Genomic DNA, 13244 nt, shown 5'->3' on the forward strand with positions numbered 1-13244 from the left:
TACTATATCTAAAAAAAGTAAAGTCTAAAGGAAAATAACAATAATCATAAATAAAAGTGTGTATAGACAAAAATTTAAAATATAATCAAAAGGTTATCAGAGTCAACAATAATTAATATATAAGCAGAGGCAGCTAATTACGAGGCAGAAAGAAAATGATCAAGAAGAAGCTTTTTGAATAAATTTAAGGACTGAGCCCGTCTAATGTCAATTGGAAGAGAATTCCATAGCAGAATACTTTACGAGAATCATTTACGTTTTGAGTAATTTTTTTAAATGATTTCTAAAAAAAATTATATACTTTTTCAAATCCTTTGCAATGTTTACAAAAGTATTATCCTGTAAAATAAATTTGTTTACAGATCCGAATTTTAAAATGAAATTGTATTCATATTTTAAATGTGGAATATAATAAAGTAACTATTTATACCTTGGATTCCATCACTAACATCGACCCTTTTTCGCACTCCTCTGCTTCATTTAAGAATAAGTTAAAACTCTTATTATCTTAAGCTTTGTGTCGTCCTTGTTTTTTTTTTTTTTTTTTTTGTAGCTGCTAGTTTAGTGTAAAATTTTGCTGTCATGTTTTGTATTGTCTTACTTTGTATTGTATTTTTTATTAGTGAAACTTTTTTCAAGGATATGTCCAATATGTCTATTTATTTTATGTTTACATTTATTTTTATTTTTTCTATATAGTGATGTATCTGTTTAGTTTCCAATAAATAAATAAATAAATAAATCCATACTTATATTTATTTTTTTTGCAGTTTGAAATAACTTTTTTTTTTTATATGAAATAACTTTAATTATTTTCAAAATCTACGACGAAACTTACAAATTTTTCAACAATAAATAATATTTACTAACGAAAATTTCGATAAATGCCAACTTAAAGAAAAACACTGGTAAATTTTCTGTCACTGTGTTGCTATTGATTGCGAGAAGCACGCGAGAGCATTACTTTTGAGAGTGCTCAATTGTGCGAAGCGTTGCTGTAGTTGGAACATTCAACGTTGAGCATTATGCCGCATAATGCGCTCTAGTGCTGTAATTGGAAAACGCACAATTAAACTTCTTTGTACAGAGTAAAAAGGTCAAAAAAATAGTTTATAGAAACTGTTCTTTCATTCAAGGACTACACCAATTAATTTGTGTTCTGTGGTAATAACAGCAGTGAAGAACAAGAAACGTTTTAAAATAAACAATTAGTATTTCTTACATTCTCCGGTATAAATTTTTAGTTTTGACCAATAAATGTAGTTAATAATTGGTCACCATAGTTAAGAATAAGTGGCTCTTTTCCGTTGTTGTGATAACTATGTCGGGAGAAGCAGTGGTTGATGCATTGCCATACATCGACCAGGGTTATGATGATCCTGGGGTTAGAGAAGCGGTAAATATCTCAAATGAAGCGTTTTATTTTAATAGATTTTTCCTACTATTTTCTTTATCTAATTTGTTAAGGCATTGGCTATGGTCGAAGAGGAATGTCGGAGATATAGGCCTACTAAAAATTATTTAGAAAATTCTGGCCCTGAACCGAGTACAGCCTTCGAAACACCTGCTTTGCACAGAGAAATGGAAAGAGTTCAGCAACGATTGCCAATGGAACCATTATCTATGAAAAGGTACAAATTACCATTTAAGTAATCTGAGTTATGACAAAATTTTCATACATGTGTTGATTTTTCTAAGATTTTGGTGTTTTTAGGTATGAATTACCACCCCCACCAACAGGAAGACTAGGGGAACCTACAGCTTGGACAGAAGCAGTTGACAATTCACATGCCCAGCTTTCTCACCAAGCTATAAGAGTCTTAAACTTAGAGCTGCAATTACAGTACAGTTCAGAAGCTTGGAGATCATACCTTAATGTTTTGCAAGCTTTGGTTGAACGTTCACAGAATGTTCATGCACAATTAAGGTGAGAAAACTTTTTAACTTGATGGCATATTTAAGTTTTATATTTACTGTTTAAATTTCAAGAAATAAACTAATGATTAAGCAAACATCAAAATATTCCAGAAAGCAAATTGCTGCAGTAAACTGGGAGCGTAAACGTTCTCAAACAGCAAGTGGTGCCAGACTAAGAGCTCTTCGTCGTCGCTGGGCACAACTTGTATCTGATAATTATCGGTTGGAAAGAGCTATAATGCAGCTGGAAATACAGCTCGAGAAAGTATGTATTACTGTAATTATTAACTTATAAAAAATGTATGTTTAGGTATAAATTAATGTGTGGTTTGAATCTTATTAAATTGTACTTTAATATTCTTTTAGGCAAAAGGGCAAGTTTCTAGTGATGGTGGCGAAACTCCAGACATGGATCTTGAAGCAGTCAAAAACCTTCCAGACAAATTCAACTCTGATACTGAAAAAGAAGTTCAAAAAAAAATAGAAGATATGTTTGCAGACTAACCCATGGCACTTAATTATAAATAAATAAGATTTTAAACATAAAGTTTGATTTAATGTCTCTTAAAAAATATGAGATGAGCTGATTATGCAAGCTGTTAGTTATTGCTAATGATGTATTTTCATATTAAATAATATTTTCAACATTTTTCATATTTTTTGTTGTTTGCTAGGAATAGTAGTATCCTCCTTTCATATTTTTGATTGTCATTTGTCAATAATCGAATGTCAAAAAAATATGGCCAACCGGCATCAGCAAATAAATCAGCTGTCAGCTTTATTTTCAAAATAATCGAAAATGGCGGACGATGCAGCGAGCAGCAGCGCTTGTACCGGTAATTTAGGTGATAGCTCTGTTAATCAAGATGAATTGATTTTAAAGCAGCAACGTGAAATCGAGAAAGAAGTAAGTAAACAGTTTGATAGTTTTTTTTGTAGAAAGAATCGCTAGTTCTATAAAACAATGTCATTCCCATTGACTTGTTTGTTTTGCAGATTTCAGAGTCTATTCCATTGGTTGGTGAGCAAGAAGATCTGGCATCGTTAGAAAAAGAATACAATGAGGACCCGGTATACCTATTAAAAATTAAAGATTTAGCTTCAAAATATACATGCATTCGAAGAACAAGGCCGGACGGTAACTGTTTTTTCCGAGCCTTTTCGTACGCATATTTAGAACACCTGCTCAAGGATAAAGGAGAGTATGAAAAGTTCCATGAGATAGCTAAAAACTCTAAAGATATTCTAGTAGCTCTAGGATTTCCACAATTTACTGTTGATGATTTCTATGAAACGGTAAGAAAACATATTTGGGGTTATGTTTTGTTTATTGATGATGAATTTATATGTTGATAGTTTGCTATGTAGAGACATTTTGATGTTTGTGCTAAGTATTATAAATATTTTGTTGATTTTGTAGGTAAATTTTAAGATTCTTTTATCCAATTATAACCTTTTATTTGTATGGTTTCATAATATCTTCTCTCACATATAACATTAAAGATGTTTATTTATACTACTAATAAACATTTTTTTTTATTATTTATTAAAAAGTTAAATTATGGTTACCATCATATCTTTTGGAGTGCCTTTAAACATGTTTCAGTTTATGGAAGTAGTTCAGAGAGTAGGTGAACAAGCTGGAGGAAGTTCAGATGGAATAGAAGATATTCGCAAGGAGCTGCATGACAAGTTTAATAAACAGGGATACTCTGACTACATTGTTGTATACTTGCGACTTATTACATCTGGACAGCTTCAGACACAGCATGATTTTTATCAAAACTTCATTGAGGGTCCCCGAACTGTTACTGAATTTTGTAGACAGGTATTGTTTACAAAGAAAGTGCTGTTTCCACTTTAATTTTTTTTTCAATAACAATTTAATATAAACTTTTAATTAACAAAAGTTTTCTGTTTAGACTAGAATAAACTATTATAGTTATATATAATATGTATTTTACATTTTGATGGATAGGGCAGTGTAATGCCTGTGTAAAGTTAGAGCCACTAACTGTTACAATGTTTGTTTGTCTATGTCATGAATATAGTTCTTAATATTTTTAAGTACACTACTGACTCCTTTCAAGTAGGCTGGCCATATGATGTTGCAAGTTTTAGTTTATCATTATTGGGCACATTATCATAAGTTCAATTTACAATTAGGCTACAACATATACATGACACGGAACATTACTGACATAATTATGAAGTTTTTATTTTATGTTATTGTATATATTTTACATTACTGTTAAATAATCATAAGGATTATGACACTTTGTTGTTTGAAATTAAATATGTTTTTCAGGAGGTAGAACCAATGTACAAAGAGTCTGACCATATTCACATAATAGCCCTTAGTAATGCTCTAAATGTTGGAGTCAGAGTTAAGTACATGGATCGTGGTGAGGGAAGTCAGGTATTATAAAATAATGAAACATAGTGAAATCAGCTTTGTAGTTTGTGTATTTGTAGTAGTGTAAGATTTGTATTATAGTACTTTCTACAGATGTAGATATGTCTCCAAGCTGATTTGATTGTAAATTTTAGTTGTATTAAGAAAAAAACATAGGTCGATTCTATATAGATGTAGTGCAGATATTGTTAAATATTATATTCAGAAATAAATTTTGATAATTCTTATTTATTCACTTTATTACAAGCTGGTTTTCACAACTTTATTTGATGTATATATAGAGATGAGATATGATTCATTTTACGAAATATTTTCAGGTAATCGCCCACGATTTCCCGGAAGGTTCAAAGCCCCTTGTCCACTTGCTATATAGACCTGGCCATTACGATATTCTATACGCGTGATTGCAATACTTTTTTAATAATAAACTATTCTACCTTGTTTGTTTTTTACTCTATTCTATATTACATACAAATGATGATGAAAGAATGATACTAATGATGATTGTTTGACAGCTATGAAGATAGTTTATAAGAAATATTGAGGACTAAACTGAAAAGCAATGTGTGTAATCGTAAATAAAGAAATTGGGAATAGATACAGTGACTATGTGGTATTGTATATTAATAAAGGGAAAAATATTATATTAATAGAAAAAAGTAAAGTATAATATCCGAGATATTTTAGATGCACCCCAAAAACTAAGGAAATAAACTTTAAAAGCTCCTTAAGTCTTAAAAAAACAGTAGCTGATAGACAAATATTGTTACTATGTTCTAGTTTTGGACAGACTGGTCCGTGGTATGTAAAATGTAAAAATAATTAGAAACTAAACTGTTTATTATTGAAATTTTAGACAAATATCATTTAAACCAAAGTTAAGTCTTACTGCTAGAATAATAATTAAAAAGAATAGTGGACATTTTAAGAAGCATCTTATCTGCAGAAGTAAACTCCATCGGGTTCCCGTTTTGGTTTCATACCAGCAAAGAAAGCCTTAATATCTTCCTCTTTAACTACCTCTTTACGGTCTTTGAAACTCTTTAGAAAATCTAATAATTTATCTCTCATCTTATTGTACTCAGTCAGTGCATTAATTTGTTGGACTCTGTCTAACGAAGATAGAGCTGCTAACCCTTTTTCATATTCAGATGCTGGTTTTCCATTTGATTTCTCCTTTCCTAAATGCTCATATGCACTTACAGTGTCTTCAGGATCTATTAGGAATAATACTGATAAATCTTTATACATAGACAGGCATTCATTGCAAGTACAAAGTTTCTGCCTAAAGTGTACTGGCCAAAATGTAGCACCTTGGTACCTTTGTTTCACATTTTGAGGTTTAACACAAGGTTTTGAATCTAGTTTTGGTTTTTTGTATTCTAAATCATCTACCTGATCTTCAACTGACTTACTAAGCTTACGTTTACATTCATTTTTCTGACTTTTCTCCATTGGTTCTTGAGTATTTGAAAGTTCAGTATCATTAGTCACATCCATTTTTTCACATATTATGTGTTGATTTTTATGTAAATTATCTAATGGAAGTTCTTCTGCGTTATTATCTATTGCAGCTGTCTTATCACCAGAGTTTGCATTACTACTAGATTCTTTTAATTGTGGCTCTGTACCACATGCAGTATCTTTTTCTGGTAAAGTTTCTACATTATTTTCTGTCACTGGAACTGTGGTTAAATCTTCTGTTTTTATTTCATCAGTTACACTATTAACCTGAGTAGCATTGTTTTCTGGAGTTACACTTTTAACCTGAGTAGCATTGTTTTCTGGAACAGGATCTTCAAGAAGTCTATCTTCTTCCAAGTCATCAGGTGATTTAGTAGATGTTACTTTTTCATTTCCCTCTTCATTATAATTTATCAATTTTTCTTTTGAAAATTCTATAGTTTCTGTTACCAGTAATTCCCCTTTTGCATTAATCTGTTCAACAGATGCATTTTTATGAAGGTTTCCAATTTCAGAATCACTTTCCATTTCTTGTACTGTGTCAGTTCTTAAAATTGTTGACTCATTAAAATTTAATTTTGAATTTTGCATTGCTTCATTTTCATTACTTGCTGTACTATTTCGTACAGATTTTTCATGTTCTGTAATATCTAGTAGTTCGGAAGGCTCTATGTTACTTTCGGTAATGTCTGTAATATTTTTATTTTGTAAATTATTGACAAAGGTAACCTGCTCTTTCTCTACATTTGGAGTATGCTCTGATGATAAACAATTTTTTTCAGAAGTCATTACATTATTATCAAGACTAGTTTGGGTTTGGGATGCCTTCATTGAATCATTGGATTTATTTGTGGCAATATGTTCAGATTTATTTACATAATCTTTTTCCTTAGTTAGTGTATTTATTTCTATTTCATCATTTTTAACAGTGACATCAACTACCTCCGAAACAAAAGTATCTTTGCTATGTGAAGTGATGCTTTCTTGTAGGTTTTCAATATTATTTATAGACAAATCATTTGTAGTATCCATAATAACACTTTCATTTGCACCACTATTAGATAATCCATTCATGCTTATATCAATAACATCTGCTTCAGAGTTTACAATAAGGTCTCCATAGTTATGTAGGAAATTATTTTTTTCCATGCATTGTTTACAGATCATCTCTGAATATTGATCATTATCAGGGACAGTAGCATCAAGATGTGCAGAATGGAGCCAGTCCTCACAAATAATGCACTGTATCATTTCATCTTCTTCTGTTACGTCTGGGTCTGGATAAGGTCTTTGACAAATACAGTACAGACCAGAGAAATTTTGGTTGTAACTGTTTTCCTCATTTAAATCTTGCTTATTTGGAGTGAATTGACAAGGATGCGACTTAAACTTAGGGTTACCACAATCACATCGGAAGTTGCGTTTTGTATAAAGCTCAACAAGTTCATGATCCTCATGACATTTAAGGCTACAAGCCAAGCAAACACCTGCTCTCTTTGAAGGATCATCTTTGGCATCAGAATTACAAGTCATACAAGCATATATAGCTTGTCTTTTGATGTAGCCCTGAAACCAAAATATCATAATTATTATTATACCACCCATCAATGTTATAAAAATTATAATTTTTGAAATTATTTGAGAACTTTCAGTAAAAAGGGTATTGTTAAAATAGTTTACTAATTTTTATGAGATTTCCTATATAATGAACTAGTTTCTAAATATGTTGTAATGAAGTGTATGGAATATGAAATATGTAATTTGAATGTCAATGTTCCAGCCATTTTGGAGCCAACAGGCATAGCTAGAGACGATGGCAAGCAGCAGGATGGGATGTTGTTGATCCCTTGGGATGGGCTTTGGTATGGGATGCTACTTGTGTGGACATGTTAGCCACATCTTACCTCCCTCAGACAAGCAAACAAGCTGGCATGCTAAAATAATAAATGGCTCAAATATAAGTCTTTCCTCCAACTACAATTTTGTTCCCTTTGGCCTCTTGGGCTGTGGGGTTCAAGTGCACAAGCTAATTAAAGATTTAAGTTGGCGCTCGGAAGATAGTACTGGGGATCCCATCCTATCACTATACAGCGAGGAAATGCTGCCAGCGTTAAAGGAAAGCTTTCAAAGGGACCAAACTGTTTTAATTTTTTTTTATTATAACTACGAAGTTTAAGAAAATTGCAAATACTGTAATATTTGATTGTTATGTTTAGGTTGTAATAAACGATAAAGTAAAAGCACTCACCATAGAGAAAGTGCAATTTTTATCGTCAGAAGCTCCGAGTACAGCATTTGCATCTTCTTCAAAATCTTCTTGTTCTTTTAACACGTCCATCATTGTAACTACTTTTTCGTCCTCCAGTCCTGCTGTTTCATTGTCATCAAGTCCAACTGCATCGTTATTATCCATTTTGTGTTCGTATATAATGGGAAATGGGAATTGTAGTAAGAAAGAACAATGAAAATGAAAGTGCCGGTAAAAATGTTATGAATGACGCCTGGCGGTTTTCTCAAACTATCAGTTGTCAAAGGATTTTCTGCCAATTGTCAGATGCTATATTTTGCTAAAATAACTTATTTGTTTCTACTTGCACTGGATTTATCATTCAACCATTTATACACATTAACGGGATAAAATATTGCCAATAATACTAAGGTTATAGGAGTTCAATGCCGATCAAGTACATTTTACAATTTACTGACATCCAACTTAAGGGGGGATTTTATAAATGTAGCAAATATTCTCTGTACATAGAGCTTATTAAACTTTAGATAAAGCCTGATCGGAATTGTTTATAAAAAAAGTAATAGAGAACTTAACAGGCACACTTCACTCATAGCAAACTTCATGTCGCGTAGAAAAGGATACACTGTGCCATAACAAAGAGAGTGACTGAAACAACAATAGAACTGGCTGTGCAATATTGCAGTTGAATTCGATAGCCTAGCGATCGTCCGGCAACCCATCGGGGCAACATCGGTCATAAGTGGCTACACAAAACATGTTTGGCTATATGGCCGGGACATTAGAGCAATATTGCATAGTGTGGCTGCTATTGTTTGCAATGTTGCCGGGCCACAGTGTTGCAGCCATCAATTGCAGCAAAACATGGCCCGTTTAGAAGCCCCATAAAGGTCGATGCATGGTAATGACGACTGACTATTTTACTAATTTTGCCCTACTCATAACCGATAAAACAATGTTTTTTTACTAAAAATTTAACATTGTACAATATACATGGTTTGATATCGTTTTATTTTATATTTAAACACAGTTACTTTTATTCTTTTCTTTTATATACACAGCTTGTTGACTTCTTGTTATCTTGACTTTGGATTCGAGTTCCCTAATTTCGACTGTATTATGTAGTATAATAATATTTGCCTAATAAATTGTAAAATGCTTCTTATCATACTTAGTTTAAAAAAATATTTGGCCGCTTTCTTCAACTCATGTCTTTTATTATTCTTTAAAAAACGAAATAAACATCTGTTTGCTAACTGTATGTTTAAATTAGAAAAGGAACATCTAAATTTTTCCTTCCATTTCCAATATACAAAAATCCTGCATCAGGGGTTTTTATTTTGTGGAAGTATGACATTCCTGGCCAGTATAAACTTTTTAAATATGCGAGAGTTCCATTCTGCTCCAATGACAGGTTCCAGCACCCAGAAGGTATGTCCTGGTCGATTGAGTCTAGAAAATCCATACTAAAGTTATAATCCTGTCTAGTCAACAGGTTGGTATTCCAACGTTGCTGTGCTGGGCGGATATGCATATAAGATTTAAGCAGTTTTGCTTCCTGTCCTGTGAGACCATAGAAATTAGGGTTAATTACTACAGAACCATCTGGCTGTTTGATTAGTTGTCCACGAGCGCAAATCTCAGCTTCGTCACAAATGTTGCTGATTGTTGCCGCAAGTCGTTTCTCTTCTCGCATCTCCTGGCATCTGTCCGGATGCTGTTCATCCATCGCCTCATCAAGGACTTTTATTTTCAATGACGGGTCCCCACGAAAGGGAAATGTTGTAAGTAGAGATAGTTGCTTATATTTCTTCTTTGGTCTGGCCAAGATGCCCCAGAATTTGAAGTCAGTTGAGTAGAAATACTTTCTATCCGCTAAGGCATCTCTGGTGATACCAACTGCTATATGATAATCTCCATCGACAGCGTAGATCTGTCCCCAGTATTGAACGTGAGAAAAGTGGTTCTCTACTTGTAACAGTGTCAGAGAATTTTGTAACAATGATATTAACTCGTTCGATAACATAAATCCATTGACATTAACATACTCTTTATATTCCCATAATTTGTGAATATCCATTTTAAGATTAAACCATATTTAATCACGTATGTCAAATATATGTCAAACATATTGTTTTTTTGTGAGGAGTTTCATAGTGAATTTCAATTAAATCATAATATTATATTGGCGCTATAATTTTTATTTTCCAATAAGTTCTAAAGGCGCATCACTTTATTAAAACGCCACGCGACCCGAGTCGAATCAAATTGTACTACTTTCTAAGACAAGAATGGAGAATCACGATCACACTTTGAACATCCCACGCGACTCCATGCGAGCACACGCCACCCAATCATGACATTCCAGATCGATGTGTTGTCGATGGTGGGGGAAAAAACGCCACCCGACTCGACCCGACGCCTCGCACGATGGACATCGGGTTGCGTATTACGCGACACGTTGCGTTTTAATAATGTGTTTCCGCCTTAAGATGTTCTAACATTGTTTATGGTGCAAAAGCATATTGTTAGTATATCCAGAATAATTTGATAAAGGTTAATATTGTATTTTTTTCGAAATAGCACATTTATTTTTTAGTTTTTTATATTACATTTCAAGACGATTTTGACTGGAATATAAAGCCTCAAAATTTCAAAGTATTAATAATTATTAAACCTTTAATGCTATTAAAAACAAAAACTTCATTTATTAAATCAATACGTATGTATGGTATTCGGAAAATCTAAGTCTTCTAGTTTAACACGATTTTCCTTAAACATGGAAAGTATAATATGCCAAAAATATCATTAAGATATCCAACAGGGACATCGGCAGGCAATGTAAGCGGATATTTACGTCTCGTATGACAATTACCGGACGTCAAATATTTGCAAGCCCTCTGTTGATCGTAACTTGTAACTTGAGTAGAAAAACTACCACATTAACAAGATTTCTGTTATGGTGAACTGTGTTCGATTGGATAGGTCAATTTGTACTGGACGTGAGGTCAAATAACCAAAGCCGCAATTTACTTATTTTCGCAAGATTTCTATCGTGTCGTGTAGCTTATTTGTAGGCCCACGGGTGACGTAAATTTATCATGTAAATATTGAACAAAAATAGACTTTTACAAAATAATAGTCATTACAATATTATGTAGATTTAGCTTAGGCAACTCAGGTTTGCATTTTAACTTAAATACCGAATTACATTTTGTATTTAATTTAATTGTTTGTATTGAAATATTTTATTAATAATATTTTGTACTCACATAGTGTTTCTACCTCATACTGGATGTCGCTTTTGTTCAAGTTTTGACTACTCCACACTAGATAGCGCTACGAGCTCGATTTAAAGAAATTTAAGATTCCGTTTCTAAAGAGCATCTTGACGAAGTTCATACATAATACTGAACTCATCATGATTTTGTAGTAAAAGTTATATACGAGATGGTGATGACCCTCCATCTGCTAGTATTCGAACTCAAAGAGAACTACCATGCTGAACAGAATAAAACTTTATTATTGAAATGGGATTTATTAATAATTTAAAAATTATAATATATCATTTGAATTTAGAATTATAAGACTGTTGCATCCGTGCTTCAGTTCTATGATTGGTTGGAGTTCTTTAAAAAGTACTTGAGTAAATAGATAATACAAATTATATTTTTCATGTATTTTAACTCACTTCCGATTTCCAGTCGATTGTTTAACGGATTAGATACTTGAGAGCTCCTCCAACTAAACTATGCACCCCCTCTCAACTCAATAGATACAGGTGTTCGCACTTAATGTCACAATTAAAACATCAAGCAATAAAAACAATGAGCGCGTGTCGGCGATTCGGCACGCGCTACGTGTCGGTAAAAATGAAAATTGTCGGTTACGTGTCGTTGAGGGCACAGATTATGTGAGGGCTCTTCAAATGCACGATAACTGCACTGCTGGTATTGATTGGATTCTTTGGCCAGTATTCTAAAAAAAAAGATACCTACGGATCTTTTGACAGTGCTCATGACTAGATACTAACTTAAGCAAAGAAAGCGTTTCTAAACCTGAGTCTATTGCTATTTCTTTGGGTATTTTATGGTAAAAGCTTTAATTTAAAATATGATAAGGATATTTAAATTACAAGCCATAATTCGGTAGAAATTACAGTTAATTTAAATTTAAATTAAATACATTATTAATTATGCAAGTTGCAATAAATAAAGACAAAGAAAAATAAATCACTTTATCTATGATTAAGTATAAATGTTTCTGTGTAACGGGCGACTGTAACTCGAATCGCTAAATGCAGAAAAATGCGCAATCTTCGCATAAATAATTATGACTGGGCTTATAGAGGTATTACACCTGAATATATATTAATTTTGAACTATCGTTTAGTCAATGTCTATATTATTATAACGTTCTTCCTATGACCTATTCTATTATTTACTATATTATATTATTATAAGTTATTATTATAACTAACGAGAGTGATTTTTTTTCTTTATGAAATATATTTTACCAAAACATGAGGTACCTACCTACTAAGTGATGGATGATTATTAATATTTTTAAATTTATACACAATTAGTATTAGTAGACTTAGGTACATAATTAAAACAGAAGATTAAACCTCTTTAGTAACCCTTTAATTTAAACAATTAAGTAATTTTTTTTAGGTAAGTTAGCTATTAAATTAACTTTAATTTAAGGTCACAAAAAACTTAGTGGCGCTACAACCTCTTTAGGTCTGGGCCTCAGATTTCTGATACTGTTTCATGATCATTTTTCAATATAATAGGTGACCAGCCTCCAGTGCCTGACACACACATTGACTTTTTGGGTCTAAGACATGTCGGTTTCCTCCAGATGTTTTCCTTCACCGTTCAAGCGAATATTAAATGCGCACATAGAAAGAAAGTTGTTGTATTGTTTCACAGCCGGAGATCGAACCTACGACCTCAGGGATGAGAGTCGCACGCTGAAGTCACCAGGCCAACTCCTCTTATGGTCACAAAATTCTGGTTAAAAAAAATCGACTTAGATTCCTTCAAGAACAGAGCGTATCAATTAAAGGCCGGCAACGCACTCGCCTCTAGCCTTAAGAGTGTCCATGGCTGTATCACATGACATCAGACGAGCCTCCTGCCCGTTTGCCCCCTGTTCTATAAAAAAAACGCAATTCGTAAAGCCTACTGAGGCGAA

General features: G+C 32.7%; 4 protein-coding genes across 5 annotated transcripts; 2 read left to right on the forward strand and 2 right to left on the reverse strand.

Annotated features, from left to right (window-relative positions):
• The first annotated feature begins 1144 nt into the window (after positions 1-1144).
• LOC125055594 (pre-mRNA-splicing factor SPF27) lies at positions 1145-2464 on the forward strand. The gene is made up of 5 exons (XM_047658050.1): positions 1145-1396; positions 1468-1631; positions 1715-1927; positions 2029-2182; positions 2284-2464. Exons 1-5 carry the CDS (start codon positions 1322-1324, stop codon positions 2419-2421), a joined length of 744 nt encoding a protein of 247 aa, XP_047514006.1. The 5' UTR covers positions 1145-1321; the 3' UTR covers positions 2422-2464.
• A 209-nt stretch (positions 2465-2673) lies between these two features.
• On the forward strand, positions 2674-4773 carry LOC125055593 (ubiquitin thioesterase otubain-like). The gene is made up of 5 exons (XM_047658049.1): positions 2674-2824; positions 2914-3213; positions 3524-3745; positions 4226-4336; positions 4651-4773. The coding sequence occupies exons 1-5, from the start codon at positions 2717-2719 to the stop codon at positions 4735-4737; spliced, it is 828 nt and encodes a 275-aa protein (XP_047514005.1). The 5' UTR covers positions 2674-2716; the 3' UTR covers positions 4738-4773.
• Positions 4774-5155: 382 nt separating this feature from the next.
• Positions 5156-8279, reverse strand: LOC125055591 (putative E3 ubiquitin-protein ligase UBR7). 2 transcript variants are annotated; one of them, XM_047658047.1, is made up of 3 exons: positions 8046-8278; positions 6101-7363; positions 5156-6064 (listed from the first exon to the last, which is right to left on the reverse strand). In XM_047658047.1, the coding sequence occupies exons 1-3, from the start codon at positions 8208-8210 to the stop codon at positions 5270-5272; spliced, it is 2223 nt and encodes a 740-aa protein (XP_047514003.1). In that variant the 5' UTR covers positions 8211-8278; the 3' UTR covers positions 5156-5269. The 2 variants fall into 2 exon arrangements, with proteins under 2 accessions (XP_047514003.1, XP_047514002.1); XM_047658046.1 differs by having other exon boundaries at positions 5156-7363; positions 8046-8279.
• Positions 8280-9288: 1009 nt separating this feature from the next.
• On the reverse strand, positions 9289-10253 carry LOC125055405 (radial spoke head protein 9 homolog). The gene has a single exon (XM_047657861.1). It carries the CDS (start codon positions 10123-10125, stop codon positions 9310-9312), a length of 816 nt encoding a protein of 271 aa, XP_047513817.1. The 5' UTR covers positions 10126-10253; the 3' UTR covers positions 9289-9309.
• Between the last annotated feature and the right edge of the window lie 2991 nt (positions 10254-13244).

Source organism: Pieris napi, chromosome 13 (assembly GCF_905475465.1).
Source record: "Pieris napi chromosome 13, ilPieNapi1.2, whole genome shotgun sequence".
Classification (NCBI taxonomy): Eukaryota; Metazoa; Arthropoda; class Insecta; order Lepidoptera; family Pieridae; genus Pieris; species Pieris napi.